At 39.4% G+C, this 18,731-nt stretch overlaps 1 protein-coding gene across 9 annotated transcripts in view; it reads left to right on the top strand.

The window, feature by feature from the left end:
- Window positions 1–18,731, top strand: part of mast4 (microtubule associated serine/threonine kinase family member 4) — a 101,876-nt gene that overhangs the window by 44,383 nt on the left and 38,762 nt on the right. For 5 of the 9 annotated variants that reach the window (XM_084383171.1, XM_084383170.1, XM_084383169.1 and 2 more), the window contains 2 exons: window positions 8,529–8,560; window positions 16,509–16,589. In XM_084383171.1, the coding sequence (XP_084239297.1) occupies window positions 8,529–8,560; window positions 16,509–16,589 (113 nt within the window). Of the gene's footprint in view, window positions 1–8,528; window positions 8,561–13,967; window positions 14,228–16,508; window positions 16,590–18,731 lie in introns of those variants that run through there. The other 4 variants (XM_084383173.1, XM_084383172.1, XM_084383176.1 and 1 more) reach the window with 2 other exon arrangements.

Here is an 18,731-nt window from a genome sequence, read left to right as displayed (position 1 = left end):
TTTTGGTGCGGATCCAGTTAAAATTAAAGATCCAGGAGTTTTTTCTCACTCTCTTTAACATTGTAAGATATGGCATTTTTCTGACACATTCATTCAATTCTAAGAGAATGATGCATGGATCTTGATGAAAGAACTCTGCCATATTTAGGTTCCCTTGAAAACTTGATGCAGATCCAAGTTAATTTGGTTACCTCGTTGAGAAGTTGGGGCTGTGCAGCCTGTCGCCTGCAGCTCTTCATCAAACAGCTCCTTCTTGTTCCTCCAAGGAAACTGGGGAAAACTACCCCCAGACATACTTCAAACTGATCCGCTGTCAGCAAATGCTGAACATGACCGTTGTTTTGCTATGTAGACGGATTTTTGATGAACGATAGGAATAAGTGCTAAACTCACTGAACAATGCATCTCCTGTGACTAGTCTGCTTCAAAATAAATGTCAACTTGCATTTCGCCAGTTAAATGCTTTTAATGTCAAGCAGCAGCAGTGGAAAGTTAAGTTTGCATTAGCACTAAATTAGTACAGCACTCTACAGCATCTGTTCATACAAGCTTATTAGTCATGGGAAAACTTTGACATTGCGGCAGCCCTAAATGGTAACAAGTGATAGTTTCATGATTGGGTATGAAAGAGGTATCCTTAAAAGGCTCAGTCTTTCAAAAACAAGGATGGGGTGAGGTTCACCACTTTGTGAAGCACATGAGTGTAAGAAGGATGTTACTTCTTGGAGTCAGGAACACTTCATACAACGGTTGTTTGTTAAACAGTTCGTTAGCAAATGATTGCATTCTGATTTATTTACATTTTACACAGCGTCCCACCTTCTTTGGTTAGTGCAAGTATTTTTTAAATCTTGTCTTTCATTTGTGTTACAGAAATATTTTATTGCTGTTGTATCAGTTGTTAGAGACTACACAGTTTTACCTTCCACTAGATTTTACATCTCTCTGATGCTCTGTGAGGATACACTGCCTTCTGTTCAAGCTGTAGTGACGTCTTCAGTAGTTTGGAGTCCTCTGTCATCTCCAGCTGTTCGTCCCTTCTGTTGTCTGAGTTTGTGCATCACTTCTGTCATTTGCATTTGCTCCTGTCAACCATGAACAGACACCAGTCCACATTTAACAGTGAGTGAAGACATAAGTACATTGCGAGTGACAGTTACTAATGTGGCATTTTTACAAACATAATGTCATTAGTTCCAGTGGCAATTATCAAACAACTGTGCAAAATCAACAGTGATGTATCACCAAATGGTAATATATGTTGTTCAAATCCAACAATATGAGACACATTTAGGCAAAAACAGAATCTCATATGATTAGGCTTATAAACTCTCACCAGATAAAGCAACTTTAACAAAACTTCTAACCTGCAAGCGTCAGGCTACAGCTGTAAATATCTTCTTAATCTTAATTTATTTTGACTCTAGGTTCCATTATCGTGGCATTAAAAGATGCTCCTCATTAAAAAACAAGAGAGATCATCAAATTACGAGACCGTTTTTTTTACTGTCGGTCTTGAAATTAATTGTTTCCCTCGTACAACATTGGACGAGGCACAGGATTAAGTATTTATGACACTTAACATCCTGCTACAAGGAGAAATGTGAGGATGCCAACAGATTTAATCAGCCAAGCTTTCTAACAGTGTCTGTGCACTTTGCTGTTGAATCTCCCCCTGCTGGTAGAGAAATCAATATCTTTCACATTGAGCTGGGCATAATGGTGGAAGATATTACTTCAGACAGTGGGTTTAAGTTTACTGATGTAGCTGTCATGGTTAATTCACATCAGCTGCTTACACATAGTTTCTATATGATCCAAATTTAGGTCATTGACTCTTTATAAATGTCCAGACTGTTTGCTACTTAAAGATCCTTCAGTCAGTTTTGTATTTGTCTACTTTCTGTACACATGTGTTGGGAGCAGATAGCCAGCTTCATTGATCTATTTGACCTCTCCTAATCTCCACATACACTTGATGTCTCTGACTTTGAAGCAACATTCAGGTTAGATGTAGGCAAAGATTTTATTCTGAGTTAAGTCTTTAATTAGGACCCTTTCCATGGCCGTTCTAAAAAACAGTAGATTCCTTTATTTATCTAACGCATAAATGTACAAGAAGTCTTATTTCTTAAACCTAATGTCAAGCAGGTCGGTCTCTAGTTGATGATGCATTGCTTTGCATTTGATCTGTTCAGATTTTGTAGTTTACTACAGCCTCATGTGATCTTACACATATGAACAAGATCAACAACAATATATATTATATTTTCAGCAGATATCAGAATGTAGCTATCAAGTCAGATGGGACCTGGAAAAAAAATGGATCGTGCATCTCTTTTCATGTAGCCACAGGCAGCAGTTTGCTCAGTGCTGGATTAGGGTTGCCAATACTAAATCAGAGAACCCTTAATTACAAGATAGTTAAGTAGATCTGGTCAGCGATCCTCCGTGAACTCTGTGGCACACTTGATAATTACGGACAAACTGGACTAGAATCCAGATGCAACAGGAAAGATTGGGCGGGGATTTACCTTCCTTTACTCTGATGTCATTTAAGGTGCTGATCTGACGACATTATGACTTCATATGAGAATTGGGATTTTCCTGCCACTCAGCAGCGTACTGCAGTCAAACCAAGTACACTTTTGATCTTGAGATGTAGGAAAATCCAAGATAAATCAAGGGGAATTATTAATGAACCATTACACATAGGCCTTTTTACCAGAGCAGTCCCACAGCTTTGATGTGGTGTCTTGGAGATGAAATGTTGTTGCTAGAAGTCATTAATTGACATTTACCCCGAGGAACAATAAGCTATCTCAGGTCATCTCTCGAACACTGAGAAGATTAGTGGATAAACTAATGATTAAATCTACAAGGTTTACTTTTATCACCTGTTTGGCTTCCTGACAGACAACTTTCACAGATGAAAGGTTTTCATGCAATTACTCTCAGTTTGTGTTACCTGTTTGACAGGATTTAACCTCCTTAAGGATCATAACATTTAATGGAAACACTTGTATTTATGTTAAGCCTCATGCTGACTTTGAAAAACACACGTCAAGGCTTTTCATTTGCACACAGCCTCAAATTTTTGCTTGATCAGTGCAAGGTTTTTATTTTGTTTTGAATTGTTTAGTCAGAATTCTTTCAGAATATGCTGAACCAACAATAAGCCAAGTAAATCATTTAGTTGAAAAGAAAAATGCATCACCTGAAGCTTTAGTAAGCGATGTTTCTCATACATTTGTCCTCAAATTATATGTTTTGTACTACAGAGCATGTATAACTTTCCAAATAGATTCAAATGACAGTAAAGTGATACATTCACAGATCAAAAATTGTGAGTTAAAGTACAAAAGTTATTGTACATATAGGTCCAATAAGAGCGTTTCAGTGAATTGATTTCTCCGGTCTGGCTTTGATGCTTTTGATTTTTAAGCAGTGTGAGTCTGAAACACTGACCGTGACATTGGCACAAAGCTCAGGCTCCACTCTGACTCTGAGTACATTAATAAAAGTGTCTGTAAGGGATAATAAAAGAAAGAGGTGAGGACCACTGGCTGTTAAAGGGAGAAAAGAAAAATGTTTCCATGGTGTCTGCTAATGTTACTGAGGTTAACCCCGAAAGGAAATATCACGCCAATAAAATCCTCCATGTTCTTTAACCCCACAGTGCAGCACATTTGTCTCCCCCTTCTGGCAGCTCTTGCAAACCAGTCATTGCTTGTTGACGTAAAATGCATCACTACAGATTTTACAGATAAAACTGTGAAATACAGAGAGATCTATCTGGCAGTGATAGGCTTAATTAACATTGTGTGAACTCATTTGTAGCAGAGTCCCACACTGCAGGTTAAAGTTGGAATCCTTTAGGTTTCAGAACTGGTTGATTTGGCGACACCTGTGGCCATTGGTGGTAACAGCAAGAATTATTTATTTCAATTTTAAGTCCCACAACTTTGTCAGAAATGCAACAGGAGAGCAAATGGTTTCTCATCTGTTTCCAGTGCAGCTGAACTAATTTTTTAATTAAGACATCAGACAATAGTTGTCATTTTCCATCATGCCATTAGACCACAACACGATCTTACACAACTAGCATTCCAGGAGAAAATGTTGGTTACTAACGTTGGGCTGATAAGGCGATGCCGACTACAGAGCCCCTGCACCGTTGGGTGCAAACATTGTGATTTGAAAGGCGCCCCACCAGAGAGCACAGAAAGTAGTCCCCTGAAGTGTGTTGCTACTCAATGCACAAACGCTACATCTTCACGTTTCATTAATTATTTTCTTATTAAACCTGCACAGTTAGGCGAATACAAGATGCTTGCTGAGGAGGACTTGGACATGTGCAGCCTTTCACCTGCAGAAAATCTCCTTGTCTTGTTTTGAAGATGCATTTTTTATGTAGCATTGCTGTCAGTGCTGACCTTGGATTTATGTTAATTATTTATAATTAATTTAATTTATTTAAAAGAGACGGTGTACAGCTCAAACATAAAGGTCAAGATTCGATGCACCGTACCAGATTATAGCTTCGAGCTAATTCGCATTTGTAGTCCCTCGGTAGCTCAGAGCAGAGACACAGCACATTCACAAATTGTGCAGAGTAAAACCAGCATACGAGACAAGACCAGCAGTACAAACTGACACACAAAAGCACATCACAAATGTATGCTTGTGTAAGCCAGTGAGATGAAACATGAAAATCAGCGAGTGTTTTTCAGCGAGAATTTTGCTCGATTGCATGCATGTGTTGTGTTCTGTTAATAGCCTTGTACGTGACGGCCATTTTAATCCCACGAGGGAGTGGCGGACCCTACAGTGTAAAGTATTTCTATAATGTAAATACATTGAGTGGCTATTGCTGAGAAAATGATGATCATAAATATTCTCAAAAATGGAATGCAACTTTAGTATAGTAGTGGGCTTTAATTTTGTTAACTAGTGTTATCATTCTGTTTGTTTTTTTGGCAGTTTTTATTACCTTCTGTAAGCTCAGCGTGTTACTCCTGCAAAGCGACACCACAAATAATGGTCTGTTTCAAAAGATTACGCAAAAGTATGAGTGCATTCATTTGGTTCTTTCCAATGTCTGTTCCATCCTGCTCCTGCTTTACTTATACTAGAAAGACAAAACCAGACTTTAGTAAGAGGGAGTTTTAGTGTTTGTGTGTTTTTGATGTGTCTCACCACTCTATTTCATTAAAACCATATCACACAGTGCACTTTGAATGCGCTCGCTGTCAGTAATGGACCATTTTCTCAACAAAAGCTTTGCTTATTCAGAAAGCTGTAAGTATCAAGCATCAAAAGCATGAATAAGCAACACAAGACATTTATTTCACTTTATGTAAATATTGTAGTGAGCCGTGAATTGTATTTCACATGAATGCATGTTTCTCAGTAAATTGGTTTGTTATCGTCATGTTTTTGCTCTCAAATTGTCTTTGGACTTCACACTGTTACTTGGTGTGTCGTGATTGGTGGATATCCAATCGTTGTAAGTCATTCCCTGCTGGTAATTAGTGTTGTGTGAGCTGTGGCCATGTCTCCCAAGGAAACTCTCTGCCCTTGGTCTTGTGTAGGCAGCAGGGGAAGTCAGACATTAAGCCCTAATTGATAGCAAAGGGAGAGTGGGGCTTAGCGCTTTTTCTGCTGACTGGAGCAGCCAATACACATCAACCTCATGTCCTACACTGTTTGAGACAAAAGACCTCACCCTTATCAGGTAGTTATGAGACAATGAAATGTCTAATGATCAAATCAGTGGGATTTGTAGTCCCAAAACAAAATGGATCCAAAGCCAGGTTATTTATCAGTGCTCTTTTACAGTGAGAGGACAGATTCAGTGGGGAGAGATCTGGAATTATCTGAGCTGGAGAGCTTTGTCTTTGTTTCAAACTGCTGAGATAAAAGAGCACAGGGAAATGTTGTGAAAGTGATAAAACAACCCGCTTCTTAACAAGAAACTACTGTGATTAACAAACAGTTGTGTTGAGTCTAAAGGGGATACAGCGATCTGTACACGGTGTGCTCGTCTGTCACTGTGGCTGAGGTTGATTGCTTGGCTTTCCATGTGGCACATCCACGGTGCAGCAGCAGCAGCATCGTTTCTGCTCTGATGTATTTCACTTATTCGTCCTCACGGCTGTCAGAGAAATATGGTCTTTGGAATCTTAAATTGTCAGGGTTCATTTTAATTTCCGTGAAGGAGCTGAACAGCATCTTTTGAGGTGTTCTGTTGAGTCCGTACAGCCTCGCAAACACAAATGCTAGGTTCAGTCTCTAGTCTGAAAAAAACAGAGTAAATTTACCCAGTGACAGGGGCACAAGTTGAATGGTGTGTTTTTTATCCTTAACTTGATTTACTCTTAAGTGCGACCCCTTCTTCTCCATATAGATTCATACATCTAGGAATTTCTAAAATTGTGCCCAGTCAACCAAACTCATGAGAATGCCAGGTTTAAAGGTCCTATTTGTAAGAAAAGTTGATTTTTGAGACTCAAAAATCAACTTTTCTTACAAATAGGTCCTTTTTAAAGCAACATTACAGGCAACAAGTTGAGTTTATTTAAGACATTTAATTTCTCATCCTAGAGGCCCCCCTCAGTTTTACCCACCAGATTTAACAGGCACATTCATGTCATGGTATGGCTGCGACACAGTCGTTGGAGCTAATCGCAGCCGTTCTAGACAATGCTTGTGGTTCCACTGAGCGTGTGGACCATGGGACAAAACAGCGTTGCACATGTGATGTTACAGAGTCGTGCCCAGTGGAATCGAGGTGTAACTGACTGGTGGGGAGCCGCAAGCTTTTAACCCTTATATGATAATTAAAACCCTTCCAGAGTTGTTGAAGTCGCATGTGAGTTCTGAGTTTCAGAGTCTGACTGACTGACTGACGGACTGACTGACTGATGTTTAACTAGCACCATGTTGGTCCATGCTGTGTTCATTAGTTTGTTTATGTCAACAGCCTTACTTTCATCTTTTAGAGGCACAAGTTGCTAGTTGAGTCAAGATTTCAATTTTAAATAGAAAATCGATCGAAATGTGTTTATTGTATACGTCTCAGGTATAGAATGGAAATGAACAGAGACATTTAGTCAGAGTAAGTTAATGACTCCATGGACTTTGCAATATTGCAAATGTTTGCCAGCAGTTTTATCCCTTAAGTAAGAAGCCTGTGAGGAAGCATAATCCTCAAGCAATCAATGAGGGCATTGTCGGTGCTATTAAAGCCTGACCTCGTGTAACTCTGCCTTCTGTGGTAAGCTTCAGCATCATATATACCGTCCGGTCTTCATGTAATTGAATAAAATAAGATAAACATACATAAGAGCAGAACAGATTGTAAAAGTATCATGAGAACTTAAATCTCATTTTGACAAGGTAGGAAATTAACTTTCCATTTACAGTTATTATCACAAAATCAAGAATTAACCCCCCCACACTCCAATGTATTGTATTTTTGAGCATTTTATGCCTGTTTACTATATAATTTACAGTATATCAATTACAGGAAATGTGTTTGGGAGAGCATCATCCTTTCATGGCCTTCCTGTTCACTTGGCACAGCTGTTATGTGATTTTAATTGAACATTTTTAAATCCAGATGCTTTCTTTAAACTTCTTACCAGTTCTCTTGGGATGTTTGAGTTACAGTTTCACACCTGCTCTGTGATCTCTTTCCATATGGTGGCTATTTGTAAGGCTGTAAAGCCACTGCTGCAGCAGCAGAACAGTCTGCTGTCAGTGTGGTTTCAACGTTCTCCGTTACCTGTGGTGTTTCTGAGGCTGTATTCAGACCAAGTCGAAAATGCCAGTCCTCTGATTCATTTGAGCGTGGGTAGTGTTTTCGGGGATGCCGGAAAACACTGCAAAGGCATAAATCCGAATCAGCAATCAGACTGTGTGGCGAACAGCATTATTAATAATCCTATTATATTATTATTAAGTTGCAACCGCAATGCACAACACAGCTTCACAATTTTGTTTATATATCAACAATACCACAAGTGTTAATTGTTTGAATATTTAGCTGCTCAGGCAGCAGGATCTAGGAGGAGTATCAGAACCACCAATTAGCCTGAAATAACAGATGATTTTTGCACACTGCATCATATATCCAAAATTCCTCCTCCAGTCTAATGAGGAAACTTTTTCATTTTTAAGAAAGTGTAATAGCCCCATTAGTTGCAAACATCAGAAATGCAAAATAAACTTTACTTTTTAAACATTTTAACTGCAATAGATGCGTTTACACAAATGGGCCATGTAATGAAGCTCCCACACCACCGCACAATCGCCTAGATGCCTGATTTGGTCTGAATAAAATTAACGCATTTGCTTCTTGTTTTAAAGGGAAAACACAAATATGTGGGTATAATAAAGATTTTGTTCAGTGAATCAATGAAAGCGTTGCATAAATGACCAAGTAATCTTTTCAATGTTATAACTTGTGTTTATATGAAAGTTTTAATTTTCTGTACTTACACCTCTTCTCTTTTCATTTGCAGAAAGAGCTGAGTCTTCCCAGAAGAGGCAGTTTGTAAGTACTCCGATATCTGCTACATAAAAGCATCTGCTGTAAACTGGTGGTTTGAAAGTTGTTTAACAGGAAACCATGTAATAAACCTCCAGCTGTCACGCTACCTATTACATTGTTAGTGTAGATACTCAAATAAACAGTTGATGTTTGAAGTAACAAGTTCAAGCTTTTTTAAAAATTTTATCTGAACTGCATGCCAAAACTAATGTGACGGCTGCATGATCCAGTTGAAATCAGTATGTTAAATCGAGAAAGAAAAAATGCTATCGGAACATCTTTTTGTTAATTAGTTAATCAGTGCTATTCCTTTAATGGTCCAAGTTGTCATTAGAAAGAGAGGATCTGTACAGTGAATTAGGATGGTCAGATTTCTGTACAGCAGGTTATTAAAGATGATGCTCAGCCATTGATGGCCACAGCTTTTAAGCCAGATGAAGACATAATAGACCGCCTGGACATTGATTTTGGTTTAGTTTGATGGTGCAGGAAAAACATGTACCCTTGACACCTTGCTGCTCTCGTGGCACCTTACCAGAGGGGGCACCTGCTGTAATAGAGGTCAGCCATTACTAACAGGCTGCAGTGAGAGATCACCAACCCGCACCAGTTTATATTTAGAGAGCTGGAGACGCCAGGGACCTTGGTAACCATAGTAATGGTGTTTGGATATGACAAAGTTGATAAAACTGCTTCAAATTCATCAAAACTGCCGTTTGTTTGAAAAGCTGATAGAATTAAATTGGTTAGGACGGATTTGTCGTCTTAGAAATGAGAAAAGTGACCATAATTAACATGTTGGTGTGTCTCATATTTTATGAGATTGGTATTATAGCTGTAATCTCTGGCTGCTTTGTCACTCATGCTTGATTTCAGTGTGTTAGACAGGATAAAATGTTGATGTGACAGATGTAAGAGCCGAGAAGGGAATAAGATGAAGCTTGTTACATGTGAACTGACACTGTTAACGATGCCTAATCTGGGATTGCCGGACTCTAAATCTATGTATCTTTAACCCACCAATGAAAAAAAGGCATGAAAAAGGAATTTAACTCTTTAAATGTTGAGAGCACTGAAATCTCACAGAGGTTTTCCTGTGACAGAGAGCCATCTACTGAACATTCGATGCCATTAAGCGTCTGGTTGGCATCAACATACCAGTTAATTACCAAGGTCAGCCCTTTCCCCAAACTCCTTAACTCTTGGCGGGGCATTTACTACTGTAATTCCCTTTCCACCCCCACAACAGTGATGGATTGTATGTTTTTAGATGCTGTCATATGTAGAGTTGTTTTCAACATGAGCGATTACTGGAACCTATTTATAGGTTGACCTTAATGACTGGAAGTCTTGTGCTGGGTCCTATTAAATATCTGAAAATCAATCATTTGTAAGTGTTGGCACCTTTAAGGAACACACTATTGGATGAACAAACATTATGTTGGATGCTGTTCAGCACAAAAACAGCCTGTTGTTGTTCTGAAGGACCAAAGCTGTCGTGCTGCCCAGCTCCATCAGCTGCTTTTTCATGCAACAGGATATCAAGGAGGAATTGTTGGCTGTGGATTCTGTTACATGGTCTTTTTGTAGTGATATTGAATTCAACAGATGCTGTCAACAACCATAGTTCATGAACTTGATCACCAGCAGATGAGGTTGTTGTCAGAGGTTAGTCTTTTCATGAGATTTTTTGAGCAGAAGTTTTATAGTTGCAGCCCTCCTGGAGGGTTTTTTATACACAGTTTGTTCTTTGTTTTCAGTGGTTCTGGCAGCATATGTTTTTGCTGAGGTGATCAGCCACTGAATGATTTCTAGTTCTGCCGTTAATTTAATGGTTGGAAATCTAAACCCAAACATCTGTGTGTTGCTTCGGTGGTGAAACGGTTCATCAGCAGAATATCTCTCTTCCTTTAAAAACTGCTTGAATATCTACCTCTGCTGAGAGTACTTGCACACCGAACATGCTCTCTCTCTCTGATTTAAAAAAGCTTACTTTCCCCCTGCAATGACCTCCTCAATCTAAGGCTTGAATAGTACCTCATTTGTACTTAGCCTTCAACAAAAGCTGAATGAATAAATATAAATGGTAATTTGTAAAGGTAATACAGAGGAGAATGAAAGTATTTTGAAAGTAAATTGTGGGAGAATATTCTAATTTTCAGTTTAGCAACTGCCTGTTGAATATTGAGAATTTCTTTTTTATAAAAAATTGGTGCAAGTAATGTTTTGTGCAGTGAAATCAAAGGCTCAACAGTGTTGAACTCGGCTAGCTGGCACATTTTCATGTTTTGCAATAGCTCATTCATCAGGCTTTTGTACAGTCCTTGTAATTTTCTATAAATAGTTGCATTAAGTTATGGATTTCAACTTTAAAGCTGTACTAATGAATATTTAAAATTAACAATAGAAATAAATCACAATGCTCATTTATTCCCATTGAGACTCTGCAGTTCCCTTCACTTCCTAGAGGTTGTTAGTGACTAACTGTAGACAGACGTGGGGAGTAACTACGTACAAACACTACCTTACTGTACTTAAAATGCGTGTAATCGACACGTTGACACACACATTTCATGCAGCTGATTATACTTTTTACATCCAAATGTGAACTGTCTGCATTAAACTCCACCAGAGATCTAAGGAGAAATGTGTGAACTCTGCTGAGATGACGAGGCTTCAGCTAAACACAAACATATTTTGATATTATTCTACACATTTTAGAGATACAGTATATCCAGACATATATATCTGCTGCAGTTTTGCACATCAAAGAAGAGTGGATTATTGGCCTTGACGGAGCTCTCCAAGTGCCCTTCTAGTTATAATATACTGTCTGTCTCTTTTTATATCCTCTTCACTTCACTGCATATTCCAAGACACATTTTATGGCAGAGGGCATTGCCCCAGCACCCTGAAAAGACTGGAGTTTTGTGTCATTGACTTTCAGAAAGAGGGAAAAATCTTCTTCAAGCCACCGGGTCCAGCATCATTTACTGACAGGAAGTCATGGGTCAGAGGTTTCTGCCAAACTGGCTCCATACACTGTCTGCTTGGATAGCTGGCTTTTCTTTTGTCCTCCAAATATAACAGTCAAAGCTGGAAGATTTATCAGATTAAAAAATGAAAGATAAAAATGCCTGAAAGCACATTAGGCTGTGTATAGTTTCCTGCAAGTTTGTAGCCGACTCTGACCTGCTCTACTCGAGATACAACTCTTCTTCTTCTTCTGCTCCAGTTCCTATCTGCCTCATCTTCTAGTTCTGCGGTTAATGCAGTGTTTGCTGTCGTCTGCAGTGGCTGTTTCTCCTCAAACATGCTCATCGTAATAAAGAATTCATTGGTACACTTGATTGAGTGAGGGAGGCAGCAGCTGAGTGTTGTCTGTCTGAGCTGCTTTCCTTGCCTCTCCCATCAGTCCAGCTTTAACAAAAGCATCATCATACAGCTGTTAGCTGACTCATTGTAAACACATTTCTTGTTGTTTTATTTTTTAACAGTGCGTTGTCTTTTGTCATGCAGTAGTTCATCCTCAGACTATTTCCTGCCAGTGAGTCACTGACTCATTTTGACTTATTGGGATCTTGAAGGTTTGGCAATAAAGCATCTGCGACAATGGGTGTGGATAAAACCATGGGTGATTTTCCAAATGATAAGCAGTCGCCTCTGAGGTCTTTTAAATCCCACTAGGACACTCTGGTGCGTCATCATGCTTTATTACTTTGGGTTTACAGGCAAAGCCCCCCCCCCCCCAAAAATGAAAATTCAGTCATTATCTTCCCATATACAGATGGAAAGATAGGTGAAGTTTCGTAGTCCACAAAACACTTCTGGAGCTTCACTGCGAAAATAGTCGCTGCATTCTACTGAACAACTGAAGTAGATGGTGACTTGTTTTAAAACGTGAAAAGACAAAACAAAACAAAAAACATGGAGTGGCTCCATACACCTCGTCCTGCGTAATCCAGGTGTCCCAAAGTGATTTGAAAAGGGGTTATTTCTACCTTTTTTTCACTGGAGCTGCTAAGCTAAAAGCGTGAGCGTGTGCTCCATCTGAAGTGAGTGCACAAGTTTAACCACACATCAAAGGCGTGAATCACTCCTTTTAAAATCAATTTGGGATCATGGGGCTTCTGAGGATTTGTATTATGCCGTACAAGCTATTTTATTGGCTTGGGCCGATATTAGATAATATTGAATATCATGATAGTTGCCCTCATATGCAGTATTTTCTCAATATCAAACAGCTTTGAGATTCTTCTCCTGAGAGCAACTACTCTGACTGTATTTTGATTTTTAATTTTAGATTATAAGTGTTATTTGTCACCTGGCTGGCTCCCTTGAATTTAGGATATATAATCTATAATGTATAATAAGGGAACCGGTGACGGTCTTGCTGCACTTAATATTGAAGGCTATTCTCTTATGTTTATAAGTCAATCTTTTCACTAAAGTCCCAGTTTAAAAGTCATTTAATATTATTTTGTTATTGAAAAGTGTTGTATGGGTTCCTGTAAAGGGAGCAGTGAAGACGTAGGATATCAACCTCTCAGTCCCTTATTTATTCATACAATTCACACTACTAATCAACATAAGATACAAATAAAAATCATTTAAAAAACGATAACATCGTTAATCGTCATATTTGGGTGGAACAATATCATGATATAAAATTTGCGATGTCACTCAAGCCTACTGTTTTACCATTTTATGTTTTGTTTTGTTTTTTTGTTTTTTCCTAGCTATAGGAGAACGACTTGAAGCTCTAGAAATGTTTTGTCAACAACAAAACTTGACTTTCCATCAGCTTGAGGGTGAATAGATAATAACTCAATTTTCATTTTTTGGTGAATTTATCCTTTAAGTCTTTGAATGCTACAGTCAGACCCAGCACTCGTACTGTATGCCTCTCTTATCTAAGCGCATGCTTCTGTTTGCCTGAGTCGTGATATTCCACTGCAAAATGCATTTTTACTTCCTTCTTATTTTTCTATTTGCATGATTGATTGTATAAAACGGAGTTGAATCCAGGTGTGAGTGCACTCTGTCTTGCTGTACTCTGACTGACGTGGACTGGCAGGTAGTGGTGCATTATGTTTTTCCTTCGGAGATGACATCATCCCTGTGCCTGTGGTGACTTTGCATCGTATAGCCCGTGCCTCGTGTTAGCATCTGTCAAGGTGACTGCCTGTTAGACAAGCAGACAAAATGAAGATTAAATTCATTACATTTATTTCTGCTATGTAGCAAGTCACCAGCTGGTGGGGGAATTGTGGTGCTGGTTGTGCTGGTGGTGCTGGTGGGGGACACAAATGTGCATGTGAAGGAGCAGGGGGCGTGTATTAGGGGAGGGAAGAAGGGGTATTGTCCTGCCTCCAATGCCCTCCGCAGGCGACTGAGGATTTCATTTGACAGCTTCAAGGTGGAACGTGGAGAGACCAAAACAAGAAGACAAGCCCCCCTTTTTTAACCCCCTCCCTTTTTGTGGGGGGAGAGAAAACCAATCCGTCTCATCGCACTGTGGTGGCTGGGTTTGGCTCTTTGTCAGTGCAGGGGGGGCGGGAGGCAGGCAGGCAGTGTGAATGCATATCATGACCACAATAGAGCAAACGAGCACAGTTCAGCCATGAAAGCCCAGCGGGAGAGGCTGAGAATTCCAGGGCTGACGCTAGAGTGAGTATTTTCCTCCGTTATCCTACCGGGGTGGCAGCTCCTCCGCAGTGTGTGTCTCTGTGTCATATGTGTTGCTGTCTTTCACTGTTGCTTTAAGCTCTGTGCAGCGTTAGCATTAGCAGCAGCAGCATCCGCAGCAGGAAGTCTAATGTCAAATCCTTCACAGCTAGGCAACAGCAGCAGACTTGTGGTTGTGAGTCTGTTTGTGTGTGTGTGTGTTCTGCATTTGTGTTATCATGCACGTGTTTGTGTGATGGACAGACAGATAACGTGTCAGGCAAAAGGAGTGCCGCAACTGCACAACATGCTTTATCTGCTGGCGTGACACAGTCACACACAGTGCACACGCAGGAAACACACACACAGTCATAACACACCTATGATGAGGCAGTGTTTTGTTGGATGTGATCAATACGGTGAAAAACAGTGAATCACTGATGGCTGTGTGTTTACATGGCAGGTTTCCCCTTTTGTGAAAGCCTCAGTCGTTTGTTTGACGTGAGACATTTTTTTGTATTTAGGTCAACAAGGTATTTGTTATGGTTCCCTCCATCTGAGGCTTTAGAACCTGCAGCAGAGAGAGCGTAATTAGACGGATGAATGTTCGCTTTAAAACCATTATTTCTATGCAGATTTTGGGTCACAATGACAAACGCTCCAAAAAAAAAGAAAGAAAATTAAGTAATTAATTGATAATTGTGTTGGTATTCATTTACAAACTATAGATATAGAGGTATAACTCACTGCTCTATGTTATCCAACATGTATACAGTTTTCTCTAGTAAGGTTGGCAATTTCTTATATTTTTCTAATTATCAACAATTCCCATGACGAGACCAAAAACGTCTTTGTCCATCTCTCAATACTTACTGACTCATCGAGCTTGTCTGTGGCTCTCGACACCAAGCCCATTCGTTCCAACTGAGCATGAAAATCTCTGAAAGTGGGTCACGAATATATACTTTAATTTTTTAGGTGGCTGGGCACTGCAGTTTTCTTTAACATGAGGAAATGGTGCATTTGTCTGGGACTATTTTCATCAGCTTATTAATACACATTTGGTTTGCGAGGGAGTATTTATTGCAGCAGGATGGTGTAAGTTAACCTGACATGCCAAATGGTGTATTTCACAAAACCATGTTGAAAGGCGGAAAAAATACTTGGCCAGTGATTGGACAAACTGTCTATTACTGTCTATCACAGGCTAACTTCAACCAATCAGATCAACGGTAGGAGAGCGCTACCACAAGTGGAGACAGTTGGTTAATCAAACTCTTAATGAAGCCAGTCAGGAGAAGACAGAAAAAGTCTTCTCCATTAAGGAAAGCCGTCAGTGCCGTTCTTTCCTCTTCTTTCGATGAAATAAAATGTCCACTTCTAATGCAAGCCCAAGGAAGAGCACCAGGCTTTGAAGCAAGTTTTTGTAGTGGTTTGTTTTCGAACAGTAGCTGTTCTTGCTGGTCATCACACCTAAACCAGGCTTGCAGCAGCCAGTAGATCATTAAAGGATGCTGATTGGTTAAACCATTGTGGGTTGGCTACAAGCTTGAATCCTGGAGACGTGGATTTGCGAGATCACTTGATAACTGGTATTGACACACAATAAACTGCAGTGGTCATGTTCATCTTACAAAAGAAACATGTTTGTAGGACACAATGGAGCGCTCTAGTGCAGAGGAAGATATATCCGGCTACACAGACAGTACATGTTAGTGGCATCTTTTTGGTCTTTTCATGGGATTTGTTAATAATAAGAATGAATATGAAAGAAGAAGAAAAAACAGACTTGTCCTTTTTGAAAACTGTATTCTAGATTGTCACTGCAGTGAAAGTTATTCACCTCTATATGACCTAATGCTCTGCAGTGCCACTGTTCAGTGTAAACAGGGCTCAATCTATGACATCACATTGGCAAAATGTGTCTTTCTGGATATACACGGTAATTGCAACACAAGAAATAAATGAAGAATGTGAAATTAGGTTAATCTGTACCTCATTTTATAATCTGTAGATCTGAAGGCTGCCTGTTTGTCTTTTATTTTAGTCTGGAGTGAAACAGCATCTTCAATGTCAAACAAACCCTGCAGAATCAGACAAATTCCTTGGGAACCTGCTCTTTAAACACAATTTAGGTTCATCTGACAGGGATCATTACTCTTCATGATGCTGCTGTCTTCATGTGGACACGTGTCGGAGCTGTGTGGAGGCGTATGGGGGGGGGTTTCTGTCCTATGTGTGTGATAAAAGACAAACTATTCACTACACTCCATTTAACTTGCAGCCTCACTCCCCGAAGCTTGAGCCCCACTCCCACTAGCCCCTGCAGTCCGTGCAGCCCGCTGCACGCTTTTCATTTCTGGAGGTAAGCGAGAGCTCTTTAACCGTGACTATTTTGTTTTTAAAAGCCTGTAAGTGCATGTTTGAGTCCTGTCTTCATGCATCACAAGGCTGCGACTGGGAATTCAGTTTGCCTTCCTAAAATCATCTGCCATTGAGATGACATTGAAGGAGGAGGACACAGTGCTTATATAATGTTGATAGTGTCACCCCTTCCCCCATCTTGCCCCTCTCTGTTTGGAGGTTTATGCTCCTCTTTCATGTGCTAAGTAGGATTTGTGGCATTTGCAAAACATCAAAGTGAAGAATGGTCTCAATCTGTCTGAATCCCATCTGGATTGATTCATTTAGGAATGAAGAGCATTCGAAAAGCAAGTTTTAGATTCCTCAGTAATGGTTTCCTATCCAGGCTTATTGCTTATAATCTCAACCAGTGTATGATTCATATTTAATAATCTGTGTGCTGGTCAAGTTTGAGATTTATCAAGACTTTTATCCTCGTGTCACTGAAGAGATTATTTCTTTGGGGGTTAATGTGCATCAGTGATGTTTGAGATTAAATGTCTTCTCCTCAAACATGTTTCACCCTTCAAAACGAGTCTTTTTGTTCAACGATAAGCCTCATTTGGGGTTTCTCTTTCAAATAGGTCATTAATGTTGGAGACATCTTGTTGTGGCTGTTTCTTAACTAGTGTTAATGTAATCACTGGTTGGTTGAATTAAAAGGTGGCCAAGAGCCTGACAAGAAGTCTGATATGTACAGGTGTCAACATTTCTCGATTCTGAGATGCATTTCGCTGAGGACGTAGAAGATTCATCATAGACGCATCTGAGAATCTGCATCGATATTTGACAGAGTGTAATCGGAAGTTTGTAGCCAACACAAATCATACCCTGCTAAAGTTGTTGATCTATTTTCCAGCCTTGACCAGACAATAAAGTTGTAAAGTCATGTTTCAAGGTTGCTCTCTTGCATTGAATTGTAGGCTAACCTAACATATGTTGGGAGATATCGCAGAGGGATGCAGCGAGTGATAATAAAAAACCCAGAAGGTTTCACTTAAGTTTAGTTTATTGTATTTAATGACAATATCCCCTGGCCAAGGTCTTTTAAAATGCTTCCTAAAAAACAACAAACAAACCAAAGAGAAAAACAAAACAAACAGAACAGAACAGGGCACAAAACAAAGGAGACAAAACAGAATAACAAGGGTTGTGACGTGCAGAACAATAAAACCAGTAGTGACACACATACAGTACATATAGAATAATATTGCAAAAAGCAGAATAAGACATAGCGAGTTTAGTGCTGACATTACTGTATGTATTAATGAGCCATTGTGTAAATTGTTTAGTTGTCTAATGTGTTGTCTGACTGACTAAAGATACTTTTCTACAACAGAGTAGTGCGATCTCCTCTTATAGGTTCTTCGCTTCTGCAGCAGCTTCACTTAAACACAGTCCATGTATGACTCAACTGTTGAAACCTTAAAGAAAAAAAACAGGATTTCAATGGAAAGCCTCACGGCTAAAGAAATGTCTATGTTTTACTAATAAAAGAGGGAGTCAGTCTATGCTTTCTGTCAGGTTTAGTTGCCTTTATTCGCTGCTTGTGAGGCAGATCTTGCCAATAGTCAAAATGAAACTTGAATTTTTTTCCCTCGACTCATTCAAAACTCAAAAAACTGAAGAATTTTCTGTATCAATGAATAGCATGAAACACCCACCCATGTCACCTCTGCTCTCCTCTTGTTCTGCTTCGCTTTCATAGACAGTCAAGTGGAGAAGGCATTAAAGTGAGTCAGCCCCATACAAGAACTCACTGTGAGGTTTTTCTTTTTATTTATTGACAATTTCAGTTTTTATTCCATCATGCAGCAATAGGCTGAGTTTGATGTTGCAGCGCTGTGGGTCATGATTGGGATAGAGGCGCAATTCTCATGTCAAAGAATGTGGTAGTAACCTGTAATGTGTATGTACAGAGGGCATTATCCTTCACATCTTATAAAGTCAACTTTATTTGTACAGCACATTTCATTTACTGGGGCAGATGAAAGTTCTTTGCATCATAATAAAATACAGTAAAGGTAAAAAGATTTACATTAAAAAATGCAAAAGTACAGACAAAGATAACAGATTTAGTTCAAATCTTAAAAGGGGTAAGAGT

This window comes from Pagrus pagrus, assembly GCF_965226575.1.
Source record: "Pagrus pagrus genome assembly, chromosome: 19".
NCBI classification, from domain to species: domain Eukaryota; kingdom Metazoa; phylum Chordata; class Actinopteri; order Spariformes; family Sparidae; genus Pagrus; species Pagrus pagrus.
The sequence above is the reverse complement of the archived record's forward strand: the minus strand, read 5'-3'. Positions and strand labels throughout refer to the sequence as shown.